General features: G+C 49.5%; 1 protein-coding gene across 1 annotated transcript; it reads left to right on the top strand.

Annotated features, from left to right (window-relative positions):
- Nucleotides 1-214: 214 nt before the first annotated feature.
- On the top strand, nt 215-21,185 carry Npc1l1 (NPC1 like intracellular cholesterol transporter 1). Its single transcript, XM_038348566.1, has 19 exons — nt 215-371; nt 1,427-2,955; nt 5,787-5,887; nt 6,199-6,371; nt 6,617-6,745; nt 7,223-7,405; nt 8,303-8,417; nt 8,579-8,706; nt 9,124-9,261; nt 9,565-9,654; nt 12,998-13,188; nt 13,365-13,489; nt 13,948-14,074; nt 14,228-14,283; nt 16,757-16,907; nt 17,161-17,392; nt 17,561-17,674; nt 17,763-17,925; nt 20,971-21,185. Exons 1-19 carry the CDS (start codon nt 321-323, stop codon nt 21,156-21,158), a joined length of 3,984 nt encoding a protein of 1,327 aa, XP_038204494.1. The 5' UTR covers nt 215-320; the 3' UTR covers nt 21,159-21,185.
- Nucleotides 21,186-22,501: the final 1,316 nt, after the last annotated feature.

Raw genomic sequence — 22,501 nt, 5'->3', positions numbered from 1 at the left:
AAGTACAACCCTGCATCTCCTGCCCAGCTGGCTCGAGCAGCGTGCGACTTCAGAAGCACCAGGAAGTGAGTGGGGATCCCAGCACCTTTACTAGGAAGTTCACCTAAGAGGGGGTACATGGAAGGGAGCCATCTGATAGGAGGGGACAGGGTGCGTGAATCATTAACCAGAAGTTCGCAGCCCTATTGGTCCTAATCCTGCCAGACATGTGTTGTCACTAGGAGGAGGAGGCGGCCTTAATGTGCAACTTTGGGAGCCAGTCCTCAGTCCTTCCCAGCTGTCCCTGAGGCTCGGCCCTACTTCTGCTTCCTGACCTGGGAATGGCAGCTGGCCTGAAGGGATGGCTGCTCTGGGCCCTACTCCTGAATACGGTGAGTCCATTGCTCATGGTTACTTCTTAGTGTCTCCCATTAGGGCAAGGCAAGCCGGGTATCTGATAGTCAGGGTCACACGGTTAGGGGAGGTTTCCCATGCCCAGAAGTAAGTGCTGGTGAAGTCTCCAGGTCAAGGGGTTGAAGGGACAGAGGGTCAGAGAGGCAAAAGAATGGGGCCTTTGCCTGTGGTTAAGTGGGGATTGAGTTGGGTGCTGGAGGTGGACCCTGGGTGAATATCCCCTGAAATATTCTGGGTTTGGGAGGAGGCCCTGTTACCATCCTAACTTGCTCTCAGAGGTGGAGGTTGGCATTTGGTAGTGCAGGATGTAGGACAGAAGGGTCTTATACTGACTTGAAAAGACAAGTGGCCCTGGCCTCAATGTGGATGGAGTACAGTCTAGAACTCAGACTGACAGCAATAGGGGTCCCTCCACCTCCCCATCTCCTCTGAAGCATGGCCTTTTAAAGCCACACTCTATCAGATGACTCCTTTTCTGAGTAACCCTGTCTCTATCCATTGGGAGAATATCCCTCCATTGGCACCCTAAGCATAGCCCATGCCACACGAGCCTCCCCCGTGGCTCTCCCAGCCCTCTGCATGCTCTCTTTCTGGTGTGGGAGGTCCTTCTGTCTATGTGTTGCTTTTATTGGTTAATGAAGAAATTGTTTTGGCCAGTGGCTTAGCAGAATAGGGCAAGGTGGGAGTTCCAAACAGATAGTCGAGAGAGTAGGAATCAAGTGGAAGCTATGGAGCCGCCAGAGACAGACTCACTGGAACTTTGCCAGTAAACTACAGCCACTTGGCGATACACAGATGAGTAGGAATGGGTTAACCAAAGCTATAAGAGCTAGCTAGCAATACGCTTAAGCTATTGACCAAACAATATTGCAAATAATAAAGTTTCTGAGTGATTATTTTGGGTCTGGGCATCCAGGAACGAACAAGCAGCCTTCACCTACATCCTTCTTTCTCTGGCTTCTCACTGCCCAGAAGGTACTCTACTGGGCCAATCAGCTTCAGGGCTAATGGATACTATTGGTCTTTTTTGCAGGCCCAGGGGGATCCCTACACACCCATTCATCAGGCTGGCTACTGCACCTTTTATGAAGAGTGTGGGAAGAATCCAGAGCTGTCTGGAGGCCTCACATCACTGTCCAATGTATCTTGCCTATCTAATACCCCGGCCCGCCACGTCACAGGGGAACACCTGGCCCTCCTCCAGCGCATCTGTCCCCGTCTGTACAATGGCCCCAATACCACCTTTGCCTGTTGCTCCCCCAAGCAGTTGCTGTCGTTAGACAGCAGCATGTCTATCACCAAGGCCCTCCTCACCCGCTGCCCAGCCTGCTCTGACAATTTTGTGAGCATACACTGCCAAAACACCTGTAGCCCTAACCAGAGCCTCTTTATCAATGTCACCCGTGTGATTGTGCAGGAGGCTTCACAGCCTCCGGCTGTGGTGGCCTATGAAACCTTTTACCAGCGCAGCTTTGCCGAAGCGGCTTATGAGTCCTGTAGTCGGGTGCGCATTCCTGCAGCTGCCTCACTGGCCGTGGGCAGCATGTGTGGGGTCTATGGCTCGGCTCTTTGCAATGCCCAGCGCTGGCTCAACTTCCAGGGAGACACAGGGAATGGCCTGGCTCCGCTGGACATCACCTTCCACCTCGTGGAGCCTGGCCAGGCCCTGGCAGAGGGGATACAGCCTCTGAATGCGGAAATCGCACCATGCAATGAGTCCCAGGGTGCAGACTCGGCAGCCTGTTCCTGTCAGGACTGTGCAGCATCTTGTCCCGTCATTGCTCGGCCTCCGGCGCTGCGCCCTTCCTTCTACATGGGTAAAATGCCAGGCTGGTTGGCTCTCATCATTATCTTCACTGCGGTCTTTGTGTTGCTCACTGCTGTTCTTGTGCGTCTTCGAGTGGCTTCCAACAGGAAAAAGCGTGAGACAACAAGCCCCCAGGAAGCCCCCAACCGCCCTCGTAAGCGCAGATTCTCACCTCACACTGTCCTTGGCCGGTTTTTCCAGAACTGGGGCACAAAAGTGGCCTCGTGGCCACTCACCGTCTTGGCACTGTCCTTCGTGATTGTGATAGCTTTGTCAGTAGGCATGATGTATATAGAACTCACCACAGACCCCGTGGAACTGTGGTCAGCCCCCAAAAGTGAAGCCCGGAAAGAGAAGGCTTTCCACGACGAGCATTTCGGCCCCTTCTTCCGAACCAACCAGGTTTTTGTGACAGCTCGAAACAGGTCCAGCTACCAGTATGACTCCCTGCTGCTAGGGCCCAAGAACTTCAGCGGGATCCTGTCCCTGGACCTGCTGCTGGAGCTGCTGGAGCTCCAAGAGAGGCTTCGCCACCTGCAGGTGTGGTCCCCGGAGGCGGGGCGCAACATCTCCCTGGAGGACATCTGCTACGCCCCCCTCAACCCGCACAACACCACCCTCTCGGACTGCTGTGTCAACAGCCTCCTTCAGTACTTCCAGAACAACCGCACGCTCCTGCTGCTCACGGCCAACCAGACGCTTGGTGGCCAGACTTCCCTGGTAGACTGGAAGGACCACTTCCTCTACTGTGCCAAGTGAGTAGATCTGAGAATATGTGCTGCTATGCCCCCAGGAACCAGGCCAGAGGGCAGCTCCATCCTTCAGAGTCAGGGAGAGCTCCTATGTGTGTACATCAGGGCCTGCGTGTGGCCGAGTCTGTTTGGGCCACTTCTTAGAGTTCACTCCCATCTTACGCTTGCTCTCTGTAGCACATTAGGCTTCATAATCCTTCCAGCTCCAGTCCATACAATTTTTCTTTCCGTGATGTCCCTGCTGTGGTCTTAATACTTTTTAGGATTATTTTAATTTCATATGCACAAATATTTTGCCTGCATGTATGTATGTGCATGGCTTATACGTCTGCCTGATGCCGCAGAGGCCAGAAGAAGTTGCTGGATTCACAGTGAAGTGGAGGTCAGTTGTAAGCGGTCAGGTGGATCCTGGAAACCGAACTCTGGTCCTCTGTAAGAACAGCACAGCTCTTAATAACTGAGTCCTCTCTCCTGCCCTCGGTGTCGTCTTAGTTATTTAAATCTAAAAGTGACAGCTCAGGGAGCCTTTGTGCTTGCACTGTTTTGTTTCCCCTGACTGTGTCAGGATCTGTAGGGCCTTTGGTAGCCTAGGATTTGGCTAGAAATAGTTCATTTGGGCTTGACCAAGACTGTGGCTTGTCTCTGGTCCAGGGCACCAGGCCAGGTGTTCTAGGGCAGTTTCATCCATCCCCCGATGCTGCTGAGGTTCTGTGTCTGGCTTTGTCCATGTTGGGAGTAGTATAAACAGGATGCCAGCAAGGTCACTGGGCCAAGGGAAGGGCGGTAAGAGGACCAGTAGTGGTGGAGAAAGAATGGAGAGTGAAGGGCCCCAAGGGCCTTCTCCCCACCCTACACTTAAGAGCAGAGCAGGTGAGGGTTACCCCAGCCAACTGCATAAGTGCTGGTAGTTTCCTTTTGACCTTGCAGATCCCAGGCAGATCTCACATTTTTTCTTCTCTCTCTCTCTTTCTCTCTCTCCCTCTCTCTCTCTCTCTTAGTTTTTCGAGACAGGGTTTCTCTGTAGTTTGAATTTGAAGCCTGTCCTGGAACACATGTAAACACATCTGCTTTTTTTTTGGGGGGGGGCAGATCTCACATACTTTAAGATCCACTACATTGCCAGGCGGTGGTGGTGCACCCCTTTAATCCCAGCACTCAGGAGGCAGAGGTAGGTGGATCTCTGTGAGTTCCAGGCCAGTCTGGTGTACAGAGCAAGTTCCAGGACAGGCTCCAAAGCTACACAGAGAAACCCTGATCCCTCCCCCCAAAAAAGATCCATTTAAGGAGGAAGCCTTTGCTGTCTCTCTCTGCTATTGGCTGTCCATCTTTAGCTAAGTTTCAAGTGTGGGCTTCTTCTTAGGGTGTCTGCATTATTCCTCAGATATAGTCGAATAGAGAAGGGCCATTGAGAGGCATCAGGGATGTAGTGTGATTTTGTTTTTGTTTTTTTGCTGTGTTGTTTGCTTTGTTTTGTTTTCAGATAAAGTCACACTATTTGAGGTTGTCCTCAAATTCATGCTCTTCCCTCAGCCCCCTGAGGAACAGGGGCTGCAACCCTGTGCTATCATGCTTAGCCCGTACCCCCCTCTCTTTTTCATATTTTAATATGGGAGAAGGAGCCATTGTGCAGCCTGATTTACAAGTAAGTTCCTGTACGGTCACGGCTTTATTAGAACTTTGGACTTCAGATGGAAAGCTCTGGGGACAAGTGCCCTTAGAATTAACTCAGTCAAACATTTAAACATGACTTTACAGTATAGTCTCCCAAACCCCAGATGGCATTTAAACAGGCTAACAGATGTCACTACTGGTCTCGAAATGGACAAAACAACAGTGTCCCAGGCTGGTATTGCACAACTTGCTTCTATATCTCAGGGAACAGAGGGAATCTTAACACAGGCATGATTAATCCAGGGGTCCTTATGAGAACTGCTAAACTCAGGGTCACATCTTTTACTTTATGAGGAAACTGACAACAGCTGTCCTATTACTTGAGAGCCACCATGAGAGGTACTCACACTATACCCATTTAATCCAAAAGACTCCATCGAAAATAATTTAGGCTTCTTCACAGAGAAAACCACCTATTGGAAACCCAGTGAAGTGCCAAGTTGTGCCATTTTTGTTTTGCTTTTGGATGCTTGTAATCTTAAGTGAGCTGATTATGCTTATTTCATAGACTGGAAAGCTGAAGCTCAGAGTGGTTTGGTAAACTGCTTAAGGTCACACAGCAATTTGGTGCTTTTTAGATGGTGCTGTTGACTGGTGCACTCCTCCGCACTGAGAATGTGTATAAGGAGCTTTGTGTAGGCATTCTGCATTGTCTCTGCAGGGATGTGCTTTGTAGCAAGCGTTTCATTGACGGGGACAAACCTGTCCAAGAGTCCTGACTGGGTGGCTGTAGACACGTGGCTCTCAACTCAACACTTGGAGGGGTCAGGTTCTGGGAGGGAGGAGAAGGGCAGCATTGAGACCTGTGCTGGAGCCGGTCATGGCTCAAGTCTGGGCTCGCTGCTTCATTGTGACGCTCATTTGGAACTGGAGTAACGGCAGGTCTGGAGTGTTTGGCTATGCGAGGGGGCCTGAGATGCACAGAGAGCCCATCATACAGTACCTGTCCAAGGGAGTCGCCAAAGGCAGCCCCTACCCCATTCTGTGCACTGGGGGAACCACATGAGAGCACCTTGTGGAAAGATGGTCATTTTGAACCCTCTGGGCCAGGTAGTTGGAACTCATTGCTCCTCCCTCAGGGAGCTGAGGGCCTGAGGTGAGGTGGGGCCAAAGGAACCAGGCAGGGGCAGGAAAATATCTTTCTCTTTGTGATTTCCCTCCAGTGCCCCTCTCACATTCAAAGACGGCACATCTCTGGCCCTGAGCTGCATAGCTGACTACGGGGCTCCTGTCTTCCCCTTCCTTGCTGTTGGGGGGTATCAAGGTAAGTGATGTAGGCCCCGGGAGGCTAATGAAGTGACAACTTTAGGGCAGGAATAACAGGTAGAAGGAAGAGGCCATAGGGACAGGTGTTTCCAGTGCCTGGCTTGAGGAGGCTGCAGAGGATGCTCTACCTCCCCTCTGCCATTCTTAACGCTGCCGGGGAGCTCTGGTTTTGTGCCTTTGGCTGGGAGGGGGAACTGGAGGATGGGATAAGGGCATTGCTGGAGTGGGGAAGCAGGAGAGGAACAGGAATGGGAGAAGGGTGCAGCTTGAGGGGTTATTAGAAGGGAGGCTCAGAGTTGCTCTTTCCAGGGACGGACTACTCCGAGGCAGAGGCGCTGATCATAACCTTCTCTCTCAATAACTTCCCTGCTGATGATCCGCGCATGGCCCAGGCCAGGCTCTGGGAGGAGGCTTTTCTGAAGGAAATGCAAGCCTTCCAGAGCAGCACGGCTGACAAGTTCCAGGTCGCCTTCTCAGCCGAGGTAGGGACCCTGCAGAGTTCCTGGTTCTGTGCTTGCAGTTCCCTAATGGTTTGGGGTCAGTTCCAGTCAAATCCACATCCTGGTTCTACCTGCTCCTGAACGGCCCTAGGCCGTGAAAGCCTGCGCCCACCCCAGTATGGCGCCTGGTCTGCGTTAGAGGCTCCTGTAGTTCCCCAGAGCATGCAGTGGGCGGCTCCACAGAGAAACCCAGTACGTTAGTCAGTGACCTGGTTGTGTGCTCACAGCGCTCTTTGGAGGATGAAATCAACCGCACCACCATGCAGGACTTGCCTGTCTTCGCCATCAGTTACATTATCGTCTTCCTGTACATCTCCCTGGCCCTGGGCAGCTACTCCAGATGGAAGCGAATAGCGGTGAGAGTGGGAGCGATCCAGCAAGAGGGACCCCGAGCCTAGGACAGCTCTAGAGGGCCTTCTAAAGCGGTCCTAGGGAGGGCTCCTTAACATAGCAAGTTAGACCCATTCAAAGGGAACTCCTCAAAGGGTAGTATTTCTTGAATATGGTCTGTGTTGAAAGGCCCAAAGTTTTCTTCCTGTAATCTAGAATATACCCACTGTCCACACACAAAGTTACTGTGTAAAAGGCCATGCCATGCAATTCTGGAAGATGTAGCCAGGCACACCTGCACTTTTGGGTGCCACGGGCCTGCCCCTGGAAGAATGGTATAGCCTAGAGACTTAAATATACATATGGGTTCTTCATTGAAGTGGGTGGCACTAAGCGCGTGTGAGCACCAAGGGGTCCTGCCTGTTTCTCACCCAACCTGGGGAGTAAGGAGGATCTGGGCAGGTGCTCTGGTAGCCAACAGGCTGAACCTAGCTGCATTGCAGGTGGATTCCAAGGCTACTCTGGGCCTAGGCGGGGTGGCTATTGTGCTGGGAGCAGTCATAGCTGCCATGGGCTTCTACTCCTACCTGCGTGTCCCCTCCTCTCTGGTTATCATCCAAGTGGTACCTTTCCTGGTGCTGGCCGTGGGAGCTGACAACATCTTCATCTTTGTTCTTGAGTACCAGGTAAGAAAGGAGGGGCTCTTTATACCCTCTGGCAACACAACACCCTCGTTAGACAAAGCCCCACACAGAGTTGCTGACATCCTTGCAGACTCTTCTATTCAGGCTTATATGTGTAGGAAATAGTGTGTGTTGACACAAATTTATTCACACTACTTGCTGATGGAAGTTTTTGTCCTGCCTGGTCCCGCAGCCATTCAGTTCTCAAACAGACTTATATTAATTATAACCTGTTTGGCCTATTAACTCAGGCTTATTAAATAGCTCTTACAACTTAAATTAACCCATAATTTGTGTCTATGTTTAGCCATGTGGCTTGGTACCTTTTCTTGGTGAGGCATTCTCATCTTGTTTCCTCTGTGTTTGACTGGTGACTGTGTCTCTGCCTTTCCTCTTCTCAGAATTCTTAGTCTGGTTGCTCTGCCTATACTTCCTGCCTGGCTACAGGCCAATCAACATTTTATTAAACCAATACGCATACAAGAGCACTATCACACAGCAAGTAGTGTCATCTTGAATTTGCTTTCAGTTAAGCACACGGTGTCCAGTGAGTTTTCTGTATCCATGCATTAGGGCTACCTCTTTCCTGCCTTTATACTACTTTGTGTAGCACCCACAGTAAGCACAAACCAGAGTCCTTTAGCCTCTCTTTGCTGTAAGCACTTAGTGAGAAGAATGCTCCATCCTTTTCATATCTAGAATGCACCAAGTGGTTCTTTAGGCCACAACACAGAAGCAGAAGGTGTGGCTATGAGTTGTTAGTAGGCTCTTCTCTCTCCAGAAGGTCTGGCAGTTCCTCAGATTTGGCCAGGACTTGAAGTCCTTTGCCACGCTGCTGCTGGCCTTTAGAGTCTGGTGACCTTGGTAGACCCTGTACACTCTGTCTCTTTGCCCGCACAGAGGCTGCCTAGGATGCCTGGGGAACAGCGAGAGGCCCACATTGGCCGTGCCCTGGGCAGTGTGGCCCCCAGCATGCTGCTGTGCAGCCTCTCTGAGGCCATCTGCTTCTTCCTAGGTGAGCGAGGGCTGTCCTCCACCCAGGAGCTAGCCTGCTAGGTTATTCTCTGTTGGGGCGAGTTTCTCAGAAGGCAGTGGGCATTTCCTGCTTTAAACTCTCTGTGCTGATATCTGGTCAATGAGACCAGGATGATCTGACAGATCCTGTGTCCCCAACAGGGGCCTTAACCCCCATGCCGGCTGTGCGGACCTTTGCCTTGACCGCTGGCTTAGCGATTATCCTCGACTTCCTGCTCCAGATGACTGCCTTCGTGGCCCTGCTCTCCCTGGATAGCAAGAGGCAGGAGGTAAAGCCAACTAGGCCAGGACTAAGGAATTTACCCTGCCCGGGTTGCTATGTTCATGGAAAGATGTGGCATTATGACCACAGAAGTAGCCAAGAGAGCTGGGTGGGAGGTAGGGGCATTATTCTGAAAGAGGATGTTCGGGATGTGTATTCTGCAATTTCCCATAGAAAGAGAATTTATTTTTACTTATTTTTGGAAGTATCATTAAACCTCCTAAAATTATGTAAGTTTACATAATAAATTATAAAGTTAACAGTAGTCAAGCTGGTGGTTTTTTAATGATGTAAAATTCAGTATTTGATTGAGGCAGGAAATAAAAGCAACATAAATTGCAGTGGCCATCTCCAGAGCTTCCCTGGGTGGGGTGGTTCCTGGGGTCTGCCTTGGACATGGTCTTGAGAGACTGCCATCCTCTAGGCCTCTCGCCCAGACGTCTTATGCTGCCTTTCACCCCGGAAACTACCTCCACCTGAACAAAACGAGGGACTCTTACTCCGCTTCTTCCGAAAGATATATGCTCCCTTCCTGCTGCACAGGTTCACCCGCCCTGTTGTGGTACGTGGGCTGAGGCAGCTGTACCGCTTTAGGAGAAAGGCCAAGAGGAACATGGTGGTGGTGGTGGGGTGGCTGCCCAGGTCCAGGACAGACACTTGGAGCTAGACCTCAAGTCTTTCCAGCTCCAGGATGTTTCTCAGAATGCCCACTAATGCCATTCAAGTCTGGGGGAAGATGGAGGCTGTTTGGGGAGGGGTTCTCAGCTCCAGGATGTTTCTCAGAATGCCCACTAATGGCATTCAAGTCTGGGGGAAGATGGGGGCAGTTTGGGGAGGGGTTCTCATGTGCCAATTTCTCCCTCAGATGCTTCTGTTTCTGGCCCTGTTTGGAGCAAATCTCTACTTCATGTGTCAAATCAGCGTGGGACTGGACCAGGAGCTGGCTCTGCCTAAGGTGAGTGGCCTCTTCTCATCCCTTGGTCCTGAGACCTGGGAGAAGCAGCAGTGCCCAGAGGGTGGGGTGGGGGGGGACACATGAGACAAGGCTTGGCACCATGTGGAAGCCACATCCATGTCTGTAAAGTGCAAGGGTTGAGTGCTGGCTCAGGCCACAGTAGACGCCCTGCATCAGGGGGGATTTATTACTTTTATGTGTATGAGTGCTTTGTTGGCATGTATGTTTGTGTGCCAGTTGGGTGCCTGTGCATGCAGAGGTTAGGAAGAGGGTGTCAGAACCCCTGGGACTGGAGTCACAGATGGTTGTGAGCCGCCTTCTGGGTGTTGGGTGGGAACTGATCTCAGGTACTCCGCAAGAGCAACAAGTGCTCTTACCTGCTGAGTCAACTTGCCAGCCCTCAACGTTATTTTTCTGTGTTTTTAATTTTTGGTGCTGAGGATCAACTCTGGGATCTCTCACTTGTTGGAAAAGTGCTTTATCAGTAAGCTATAAAGTCCTACCCTGTCTGCGTGCTTGTTTGTTTGTTGGTTTTTTTTTTTTTTTTGGTTTTTCAAAACAGGGTTTCTTTAGAGCCTGTCCTGGAGCTAGCTCTTGTAGACCAGGCTGGTCTCGAACTCACAGAGATCCGCCTGCCTCTGCCTCCCGAGTGCTGGGATTAAAGGCGTGTGTTTGTTTGTTTTGAGTCAGGGTTTCTCTGTGTAACAGCTCTGGCTGTCCAGGAACTTACCTTCATCATCATCATCTTCTTCTTCCTCTTCTTCTTCTTCCTCTTTCTTTTCCACCTCCTCCTTCTAATAAGTCATGGTACAGGGTTCAAGTAGTATCTATCTGTTTGTAGTGGTGGATTCTTTTGTTTTGTTGAGACAGGGTCTCATTTTGTAGCCCAGGGTGGTTTGGAACACCCTGTCCCCTTGTTTTGGTCTCTTGAGACTCCTGGCAGTGCTGATGCTTTATAGTGCTTTCAATGTGTATTTTCAACAATTAGAAACGTTACACACCTTTTCATGTACATATTGATCACCTGTATATCTTATGTAAGAAAAAAATGTATTTAAGTCCTCTGCTCATTTTTGAATTGGCTTTTTGTTGTTGATGTTGCTGAGGCTTAAGAGTTCCCTGTGTGTTCAGGAGATCTGCATCTTGTCGGAGACCTAATTATCAAAACGTTTTTCTCTTTCTGCGGGCTTCCTTTTTAGTCCAGTGGTAGTGTGTCTTGGTACGTGAAACATTTTAAAATAGCCACAGTGTTTTCCTTTTGTTGCCTGACTTCAGTGTCATATCCAAGAAACTGCTAAATTCAAAGTATGAAATTCCTCCTGTTTCTCATAAAGGTTCTTATAGCTTTAGATCTTATACATAAGCCTTTGATTCATTTGAGTTTTTTGTTTTGTTTTGTTTTTGAGACAGAGTTTCTTTGTGTAACCTTGGCTATCCTAGAACTCACTCTGTAGACCAGGTTGACCTTGAACTCAGAGATCTGCCTACCTCTGCCTCTGGAGTGCTGGGACTAAAGGTGTTCAAAGCCATCACCTGGCTTTGAGTTGATCTTTTTAAATGATGCTGTGGAAGTGTCCAGATTTTAATTTTTTTTTTTTTTTTTTTTTTTTTTTTTTTTTTTTTTTTTTGGTTTTTCGAGACAGGGTTTCTCTGTGGCTTTTAATTTTATCCAGCTTCCTCAGGACCATTTACTGAAAAAAACTATAGCTTTCCTTCATAAAATGGCTTTGGCACCTTTACCAAGACAAATCACCCAAACATGCCTGTGTGTTTTTATTATGCTCCATTGATCTCTATGCCTGCTCCCATGTCCGTACCACCCTGCTTTGATTCAGTAGGTAAATTCCTTTCTTCTTCTTTTTCTTTTCTTCTTCTTCTTTTCTTTCTTTCTGAGACAGGGTTTCTCTGTGTAGTCCTGACTTTCCTGGAACTTGTTCTGTAGACCAGGCTGGCCTCCAACTCACAACGATCCACTTGCCTCTGCCTCCCAAGAGCTGGGATCAAAGGTGTGGGCTGCCATTGCTCATAGAAATTTCAGACCAGAGTGTGAGTCTTTCACATTTGTTCTTTGTCAAGGCCTCTTGGGCTAGTTGAGTTCTTTAGAGATTACATTTGAATTTCGCTTGAAAAAAAAATTATTATTATTATTTTTGAGACAGGGTTACTCTGCATCTTTGGAGCCTGTCCTGGAACTAGCTCTTGTAGACAAGGGTGGCCTTGAACTCACAGAGATCCGCCTGCCTCTGCCTCCCAGTGCTGGGATTAAAGGCGTGCACCACCACCGCCCAGCTATTAGTCTGAAATTTTTATATTTTTTTTCTCAAAAACTGTTATTGGCGTTTTAACAGGGATTACAGTGACTCCAGTAAATTTTTAAAAAATATTTATTTATTTATTTGTTTGTTTGTTTTACATACAATGTTAGTTTCCATGTGTGCCTACATGCCAGAAGAGGGCATCAGATCTCTATAGATGGTTGTGAGCCACCATGTGGTTGCTGGGAATTGAACTCAGGACCTCTGGAAGAGCAGTCAGTGTTCTTAACCTCTGAACCCTCTCTCCAGCCCTGCAGTGAATCTTTTGGTGGCTTTGTTTTTGGTAGTAGTGATACTGGAACAATATTTGTCATCCGGACAGCTACGCCCCAGCCCTCCTCTCTGAAAGACAGTTTTGCTACCTTGAACATCTAACTCCACCATCTCCAAACGTGCTGCTGAGGAGTGTGGGTATGACTGCATTGCATTCCTTCCGTGTGACAAGAATTTCTCTTGTGTTGTCCACAGTGTTCTTTGATGTTGGCTTTTGACAGTGGTATTACCATGTCCTTTGGCCTAGATTTGCTTGAATTCATTCTATTAGACCTCGCCTGAGTCCTTTAATGTTTATATTTATGTCTTTCATCAATTTGGGGGATTTTTGGCTATTATTTCTTCAAACAATCTGTTTCTTTAATTTTTCTTCTCTTTCTGAAATTCTTACAATGCATATATATGTTTATTTGATGTCTCCTGGGACCTGTGTGTACTTGGTGTGTACTTCATGTGTGTGTCACGGCCTGTTCCTCTGAGTACACGGTTCTGTGTGTACCTCAGTCCGTGTCTTGTATGTATGTGTGCATGCACTCTGGATACTTCTGAGTGAGTTCCTTTCCATGTGTTTCTGAGCACGCATATCTGAATGTTTATCCGTGTGTACACTGTGTGTGTGCATCCCTAAACATGCTCCTCTGTATACTTCTCGGCTTACCTCAGTAGGTACGTTCGCATGGACTGTTCAGCATGCGCCTCTGTATGAACTGGGTACACACGGTCCCCCGAGACTCAGAGAGTCCCTTCTTTCCCAGGACTCCTACCTGATCGACTACTTCCTCTTTTTGAACCGATACTTTGAAGTGGGGCCTCCAGTGTACTTTGTCACCACCTCGGGCTACAACTTCTCCAGCGAGGCAGGCATGAATGCCATTTGCTCCAGCGCAGGCTGTGACAGCTTCTCCCTAACCCAGAAGATCCAGTATGCCACTGAATTCCCTGAAGAGTAAGTGGCTGGTCTCCCCAGCACCACAACTTGCCCCTTCTCTTCTTCCTCTCCTGTTTTCTCTTCCTGCATGCTCTGCCCCTGCAGCTAGCAAGGCCAAAGGAGGCCCAGTGCAGGGCTCAGGAAGGAGTCACCAGGCTCACTGGCTCTACCTGCTTTCTGTTGTCTGGCCTCAGGTCTTATCTGGCGATCCCAGCATCCTCCTGGGTAGATGACTTCATCGACTGGTTGACTCCATCCACCTGCTGCCGCCTTTATTCCTTTGGTCCCAATAAGGATGAGTTCTGTCCTTCAACCGATAGTGAGTGTGGGGCTGCAGGGGGCTCACTGCCTATTATAGCTTAGGGAAACTGAGGCAAGAGAGGAGAAAGGATTGGTAAGGCTCTCAGTTCCCCCACCACACCCATAGGGTTCGGGCAGGTTAGGCCTTAGGCACCTGTACTTGTGCATCCCTGGAGTCTTATGCCTTTGCTTGTAGAACATGCTGGTTGTAGGCATTGGGCAGTGGAGCTGGGAGTGGCGCTGTGGCCCCGTGTGTGAAGGTGCTGTGTTTATAGGTGTGAAAGAACCCAAAATGCTTCACCTAAGGTCTCTTTCCTACCAGCCTGTAGTGACCAAGAGGGGCACATCTCCCCCAATTGGAGGTGGCAGGTGTAAACTCCTCAGCACTGGGGACTTTAGATTGGGGCACAGAGAGGGAGTCATAACAGGAGCTGCCGGGCACGCCGTGTCACTGCCCAGAGTCCCTCCTCCCTGCAGCTTCCTTCAACTGTTTAAGAAACTGCATGAGCTTCACGCTGGGCCCCGTGAGGCCCACACCAGAACAGTTTGACAAGTACCTGCCCTGGTTCCTGAACGACCCACCCAACATCAGATGTCCCAAAGGGTACGTCCAGAGATTGGCTCCTGCTGGGTTCCGGAGATGGTGGACCCAGAGGGACAGATGTGTTCAGTCACGGCTTCCCTGGGGTACAGTGGGTGGCTTGACAGGACAAGGTTTCATCCCCACTAAGCCTCTGCTCTGGCCTCTTCTTTGCAGGGGTCTAGCAGCGTATAGAACCTCCGTGAATTTGAGCTCAGATGGACAGGTTATAGGTAAGTATGGCCTAGTTTGAGGAAGAGGTCTCAAGTCAGCTAGTTGCTTTAGAGTCCCTCAAGAGCGCCTGTGTCTGATATGTGTGTGCGCGCATGCGTGTATGTATGTGTGCGCGTGCGCGTGTGAAGGTGTGCGCGCGATTGTCCTGGGTTTGCCAGAGAGGAACCTACTTCCCAACTCCATGAGCAAGGACTTCACTCACTCCTTCACCCCTAGTCCATGGCCACTGTGAATGTGTGGTAACCCTTTCTAAGAGCTCCTGTCACACTTGGGAGCCGCCCACCCCAACACACAGTCACGTGTGTGTGTGTGTGTGTGTGTGTGTGTCATATGGCGATGCCAGCAGCAGCTGCTGACTGAATGAGGTAGAATGCCACTGCGCAGGGGAAGCCCGGGAGCAGTCAACAGCAACAAGGGGGTTTAAGTCGGACTGGTGGGGAGAAGGATCCAGTGTGTTATCAGCATAGCACAGCGGGTAGCAGAACCAGGCAGCCATCTGCATGGAGGGAGCCAGCCTTGGTTAGATCTGTGTTGAGTACCCTGGTGGAGCTGGCACGGGGACGGGGGAACGTCAAATGAGTTCATTTTTTTACTAACTACAACTGTAGCACACTTAGCCCACTCTCTCAGCTAACTCTTCTATGAAGTTCCCATCTTCCAAGAAGGCAGCCCACCTTACCCTGGTCCCCATCTCAAGGCACGCAGACTCCACGTAGTCAAAGGTGGGGTGTCAAGGACAGAGGGGTGGGTTGTTTCTTGGAGGGAACCCTGGCCCACATAACCCAGGGTAGGTCTGCATCCACCAGGGACCTTAATACCCTACAACAGCGCTTTTTCAAGTGAGAGCCCCGCGCCCCCTCCCCCCCACAACAGTATCAGCATCGTCAGGAAAACATTAGATGTGCCCAAGCCTTGCCTGAGACTTGCTAGACCGTATCTCTGGATGGGGATGACCATACCTCTAGCTGTGAACTACCTGCAGGTGCTCCTGAGGTTTGACATCAGGCTCCACAGGAACCTAGTATATTGTCTGTGTGTCTCGTGGATCTCTGCGAGTTCAAGGCCAGCCTGGTCTACAGAGGACAGTTAGGGCTACACAGAGAAACACTGTCTTAAAAAAAAGAACACAATTGTACTTATTGGCGGGATCCCTAAATCATGGCTCTAATAATCCAGTCATTTTGTTTGCCTGTCTTCCTTTCTAGTCTGTTCCTTTAGGAATGGGCAAACTGAAAAATTAGTATTTTTTGAGACAGGCTCTCACATAGCCCACATTAGTCTAGAACTTTCTATGTAGTATTGAATTCCTGATCCTCCTGCCCCCCAAGTACTGAGACCATAAGAATGAAGCATCACACCTCAACGAAAACCAGGCTAAGTTTTATGTAAAAATCCAGTGCATGAGCTGGGTGGTGGTGGCGCACGTCTTTAATCCCAGCACTCAGGAGGCAGAGGCAGGCAGATCTCTGTGAGTTCGAAGCCAGCCTAGTCTACAAGAGCTAGTTCCAGGACAGGCTCCAAAGCTACAGAGAAACCCTGTTTCAAAAAGAAAAAAAAATCCAGTACATGTTTTGAAAGCACACAAGGAGGATTTGGTTTTGCCAGGGAGATCTCTTAATTTTGTTTTGATTTTAGACAGTAATTACTCTCTAGCCCATACTGGCCTCGAACTTGTAATTATTTTCCTACCTTAGCCTGCTGGGTGTGTGATTACAGGCGGTATGCAGGGGTGATTTTTTTTTTCGAGACAGGGTTTCCCTGTAGTTTCTAGAGCCTGTCCAGGGGTGATTTTTTTTTTTAAAGATTTATTTATTTAACATGTACATAGTGTTCTGCCTGCATGCCAGAAGAGGGCACCAGATCTCATTATAGAGATTGTGAGTCACCATGTAGTTGCTGGGAATTGAACTCAGGACCTCTGGAAGAGCAACCAGTGCTCTTAAGCCCTGAGCCATCTCTCCAGGCCTCAGGGGTAATCTTTTAGGTTTCAACTGTCAAAGACAGCTGAATGACGGACTTTGGGTTTCAGAGAATGGCAGCAGGAGCAACTATAGTTTGTTTTTTTGTTGGGGGGCGGGGCTGATGCAAAGTGCAAATGCTTGGGTCTGAAAGATGGCTCGGAGGTTCAGAGCACTGGCTGCTCTTTTAGAAGACCCAGGTCTGACTCCCAGCACCCATATGTCAGCTCATAACTGCCATTAACTTTAGTTAGAGGGGATCCCATGCCCTCTTTTGGCCTCCACGGGCACCAGGAATTCATGTGGTGTCCAGACATATATGCAGTCAGAACAACTCACACACATTAAAAATAAGTAAGAAAAATGCAGGTCTGTTGTAGAAAATCGATTAGGAATTTCAGGTGGCACTGGCAGAATCCTGAACCCAGCCCGATCACACGTCTGTGTCACTGTCTCTGGGATGCGAGGATGGGTGTGACCTTTGACTTTCCTCTCCTGTGCTGTGGTCCTTCAGCCTCCCAGTTCATGGCCTACCACAAGCCCCTCAGGAACTCAGAGGATTTCACAGAAGCTCTCCGGACGTCCCGGCTGCTAGCAGCCAACATCACAGCTGAACTGCGGAAAGTGCCCGGCACAGACCCAGACTTTGAGGTCTTCCCCTACACGTGAGAACTGGGGGGCTGGGTCAGGGATGTGGGAGGTAATAGTCACATGAGAGATGTTGGGGGCTGCAGGCTTTTGAGTGATCTTGAGGGATGAGGGCCAGTTTTGTTTCTGGTGACTCCCGGGGTAGCCTGGGACCTGCTCACTTCTTACATGGGCTAGCATCCGACTCAAACCTCTCACGTTTTCCTCCTGAAATGGGATGTCCTTCCCACCTGATGGCTGGCGCTCTGACCACTCCCTGCTCTCTGGCAGGATCTCCAACGTGTTCTATGAGCAGTACCTGACTGTCCTCCCTGAGGGGATCTTCACACTGGCTCTCTGCTTTGTACCCACCTTTGTCGTCTGCTACCTCCTGCTGGGTCTGGATGCACGCTCAGGCATCCTCAACCTGCTCTCCATCATCATGATCCTCGTGGACACCATCGGTCTCATGGCTGTGTGGGGTATCAGCTACAACGCTGTGTCCCTCATCAACCTTGTCACGGTAACCCGCAGAGCAGCCCACAGGTGGCCTTTGGCAGTTGGGGATCTGAACCCATAAGCCAACCCCCCGGCTCTGTGTAGGCTCCAGACACCTGCCTGGCTTGCTTTCTTGTTTCTCTTTCTTCCCTGTCTACTGCCTTGTCGGCTGAAGTCCCCTCTCTGCTTGTAGGCAGTGGGCATGTCTGTGGAGTTTGTGTCTCACATCACCCGGTCCTTTGCTGTCAGCACCAAGGCTACCCGGCTGGAGAGGGCCAAGGATGCTACCGTCTCCATGGGCAGTGCGGTGAGTGGAGAAAGGTGGATCACCCTGTGCTCTGCCAGACCCTCCATGTCCTGCCTGACTTCTGGATATGGCCCTTCTCCCCCGCCAGGTGTTTGCTGGAGTGGCCATGACTAACTTCCCAGGCATCCTCATCTTGGGCTTTGCTCAGGCTCAGCTTATCCAGATCTTCTTCTTCCGCCTCAACATTGTAATCACCTTGATGGGCCTGCTGCACGGCCTGGTCTTCCTGCCAGTTGTCCTCAGCTATCTGGGTGAGTACCCATGCCCACCCCTGTCAGGATGCCATCATTTTGAGTACTGACCCAAATGGTACCTGCTCCCTTGGAAAACTCGTGGAGTCCAGGCCAAGATCGTGACCGTACTTCCTGCTTTGGAAGCTTTGTGTTTCATTGAATATGCTATAAGCATCTTTCTTTGTTAACTGACTGTGTCTTAAACACTGTTTGTGTGGCCTGTTGCACTTTTCTGTTGGACTTTTAAACCTATCCTTTGTGTACACACACACACACACACACACACACACACACACACTCTTTTCTGGTACTTCTGGGGATGGAACCTAGAATTTGCACACACTAGGCAAGTGTTGTACCACGGAGTTACACCTAAGCATAGAAATATATTTTGAACTGAGAAATGATGTGTGTGGGCACACAAAGATAAGTAACTAAGACAAGTATCTTACAAAATAGTACTTTCTCTAATACATGAAGGATTCTGATGATTTTGGTTCTATCCTATCATTGCTTTGAAAATTCTGGCATTGATCTACAAGTTTCATTTAATATTAGTGGGTAATAACGCAGAGTTTGAAAACACTGTACTATTGTATGCTCTGTCAACTGCTTTGTTTTGTATTTTTCTTCATCTGGATAGAAATCACAGGCAGGCAAAGGGAAGCTCTTCAGATGCTGGTCTCTGGTATTTTATTCCTCCCAGTGTTTGGCAGGAGCAGCAGTGGCAGAAGGCAGGTGGAAACCACAGCAAGGGACACCCTTGCACTACAGCCCTTGTGTAGGCCTTGGGTTTGCGGACCCTTAGCCCTGTAGCCTCCAGAGTCACCACTCTCAGCCTAGGGTACTGCCACCTTTGGTCCTGGGGACTCAACTCCGTGGGCAGTCTGTGTGTACAGCTTCTCTGCTGCAACTCCTTAGAGCCTAGCTTTCTGCCGTCGCTTGCCCTCTCTCCATCTGTCATCCTGCGTCCTGCCATGACTGCTCTAAAGCTGCACCGTGGCTTCAAGTAGCCTGTTGCCTCACTGCTGTTTGTGGAGGCCGCTCAGCTACTGGAGCCTCCAGTGCCATGTGTTCTACCCATGCTACAGTGTAGGAAAAGATCACCCAAGAGGACGGGCACCCAGGAGGCCTGATATTGCAACACCAGGGGGCAGCCTGTAAGACTGCTCAGTAGACTTGGAGCAGCTTGGTGATATAGCAAGAAAAGGTGTGTTTCGGTGTAGTGGCATTTCATTTGTATTTTAATAAGTAAAGCTTGCCAGAAGATCAGAGAGTAAAACAGCCCCAGTGGTCAGCCTTACAGACCAGGCAATGGTAACACACACCTTTAATCCCAGTAGTCACACTAGTTGCCATAGAAACCAGGCAGTGCATGCCTTTGATCCCAGCGCTAGAGAGGATTATAAAATGGGAGGAGACAACTCTCAATCTGTCTCATTCTGAGATTCCTGGAGGCAGGATCGTCATTTCAGACTTTGTTGAGGTAAGAGCCAGTGGCTGGATGTTTTGCTTTTCGGACCTTCAGGTTGAACCCCAATTTCTCTGAGTTTTTAACTAATCATACTTTATTTTGGTCAAAAACAGTTTATGTTTGGAATCACAATCTTGCCTCTTAGCATCAATTGTAGTCACTGAGGCTCTGTTTTGGACCAATTGCAGCCTTCCTTCTTAGCATTAATTACATCACTTGGCTTGTGCTTTGGACCAATCATAGCCTTGCCTCTTAGCATCAGTTACAACAGTTCTCTGGCTGCACCACCAGGGGGCGTGTTCATCCTCTGGCAGGTGCAGTCATAAGGGCTGTTTGGCTGATAGGTCTCAAGGCAGCCAGACTAGCAAGGAAGAATCCCACAGCTGCTGCTTTGGAAAGCAAAGTGCCCAATCCTGTTTGTTTGTTTGTTTGTTTGTTTGTTTGTTTGTTTGTTTTTTGCAAGGACGTGAACGTCAAAAGGAGTGCTTACAATATAATCTAAAGAATTTATTAGAAGCCGGGCGGTGGTGGCGCACGCCTTTAATCCCAGCACTCGGGAGGCAGAGGCAGGCGGATCTCTGTGAGTTCGAGACCAGCCTGGTCTACAAGAGCTAGTTCCAGGACAGGCTCCAAAGCCACAGAGAAACCCTGTCTCGAAAAACCAAAAAAAAAAAAAAAAAAAAAAAGAATTTATTAGAATAGATAATGATTTTAGATGGTGCTTCTCAGTGCTTAACTCCCAAGCACTCCAGGGAGAAGTGTGTCTCCTCACCTGTCTCACTGTCTCCACTGTTTATTTAGGTAGCTTGCAACTACTGGTCATTGGATTATTTCTGACTATACTGCTGTGGCCAGCACTGCAGTGACTGACCTTGAGGATGAATCTTTGACCTTGTCACCCAGTATCTTCCTAGAGAAAACCTGGGAATGTTGATTATTGATACCAGTTGTGGATGCTTGCCAGTTTATTTTTTTTTATTTTTTTTTTTGCACTAGAGTTATTTATAGGATCTCACTGGCCATCTTTGGGGAGGAGAATGTGTGTGTTGGGGACAGTAAGGACCAGTCCTGACAGATGTTCCAGCCGTGGGCTGGAAGTTTCTAGACCGATAAGGGCTGGGGAGTGCCAAGGCCCTTGAAAACTTATCACCTGCAATGCTGTAGCTGTAGGCAGGAATACCCTGAAGCTAGGGCTAAGTAGACAGAGTCCCAGAAAGGCAATGGTAAGTACAGAGCCTGACTTCTTAGTTGCCCTGTGCCATGGGTTTGTGTTACAGAGTAAGGAACAGTGCTTTTCATGGAAGGGTTGCCTGTGGTGTCAGTACCAGATTGTCCCCAGGAGAAAGAGGGAGAGAGAGACTGGGTGTCAGGGACCCCCTGAGAGAGCATGCCTGCTGAGGTGGATTGGTGGGTGGTGGAAATGCCAGCTGAAATGGCTGTTGTTAAGGTGAGGCAGGAGGTGCAGATGAAGTCGGAGCCCAGCTCTCACATTCTATCTAGCTTTGCATTCCTGGCTGTGATGCCTGTGCCATCTCTGTGCCAACTGCACGCCTCTCTGACCATAGGTCTATGTTCTTTCTCTTCTGCAGGACCCGATGTTAACCCGGATCTGGTACTGGAGGAAAAACTAGCCACAGAGGCAGCAATAGCCCCAGAGCCTTCTAGCTCCAAGCACCCCATCCCCGACACAGAATATGTTAACCCCGGCTTTGAAGACTCTACCCCTGGAGCTAGTGCTGCTGACAGCTCTTTGCCCAAAAGGGGCCAGAAGTTTTAATGGAGTAATGGAGTAGGAGGTCATCCAGGATCTGAGTCTTCCCTCTGGGTGTCCTCAAGGCCTGGGGGAGGTTGTTCTAGAAAAATGGCTGGCATCCTGAGCATGAGGCAGCCGTCGGCACTGGCAGTGGCCCTTAGCTCTCATACCAGGTTCCCGAGGCTTTGGTCAGTGTGAGATCGCCTCCTCCTTCTGGCCCAGGGTCCTAGGGCTGCTGGGGACATGTCTGCCTCAGGCTCAGATATTTCTCACCCCGTTTTCCCCTCCCTTATCAAAACTATCTCTAGGGGCTGGAGAGACGGCTCAGTGGTTAAGAAGCTCTTGCTGCTCTTCCAGAGGCCCTGGGTTCAGTTCCCATCACCCACACAGTGGCTCACAACTGTCTTCAACCCAGTTCCAGGGGATTTGGCACCTTCTTTTGATGTCACAGGCACCAGGCATGCATGTGGTGCACATATGTATGAGCAGACAGAACACTCATACACACAAAACAAACAAATAAATCTAAAAAAGATTTAAAAACATCTCCAGGGCCAGTGAGATGGCTCCGTGAGTCAAGGGGATTACCGTGAAGCTTGATGATCTGAGTCTGATCTCTGGAACTCACATGAGGGAAGGAGAGAACCCACCCTCTCAAGTGCTCCTCTGAATGGCATGCAGTGGCACCCTACCCCCACAGGATAAATAAAATATAACTCAAAACTTAAAAATCCCCATTCTAGGATGGCGTTGTAGATTAGTAGTAGAGAGGCAGCGTGCTAGTCCCGTGTACACGCGTCCAGTCCTCAGCACTGCAGAGTGAGTGAGAGGGAGCTCTGATCTCGTCCCTAGCATGCCACCACTTCCAGTGCCTTTGTTTACCGGCACCCCTGTGGACATTAAAAGTCAAATCTCCATTCCATGACAGCAAACAATTTTTTTGTCTTTGTTTTTCGAGACAGGGTTTCTCAGCAGCTCTGGAGCCAGTTCTGACAGCAGATCTTTTAACATTCACATCCTGAGAACAGGGAGTAACCCCACCTTGGGCTGTGACACTGTAGGAGAGCAGGAAGGGCAGAGGGCACCCATGGTCCTTTCTAGCCTGAGGAGGAGGGTCTCACAGCACCCTGTAGTAGCTGACCTCATGTGGAGTATGATATGCAGTTTGGTCTCTAGTTTCAGCAACTATTAAACCTGTGTGTCTGTCTGAAGGCTGAGAACTTTAGGGGTGGGGAAGTTTTCTGGCCTGGGCTTATGCCTGGAGCACAGGCCCATTGGCTTCAAGCTGCCCAACCTGATCCTGGCACATTGGTTTTGGCAGAGACAGAAAATACACTTTGTTCTGGCCTGGAGAGATGACTCAGTGG

The sequence above is a fragment of the Arvicola amphibius genome, chromosome 1, assembly GCF_903992535.2.
Source record: "Arvicola amphibius chromosome 1, mArvAmp1.2, whole genome shotgun sequence".
Classification (NCBI taxonomy): Eukaryota; Metazoa; Chordata; class Mammalia; order Rodentia; family Cricetidae; genus Arvicola; species Arvicola amphibius.
The sequence above is the reverse complement of the archived record's forward strand: the minus strand, read 5'-3'. Positions and strand labels throughout refer to the sequence as shown.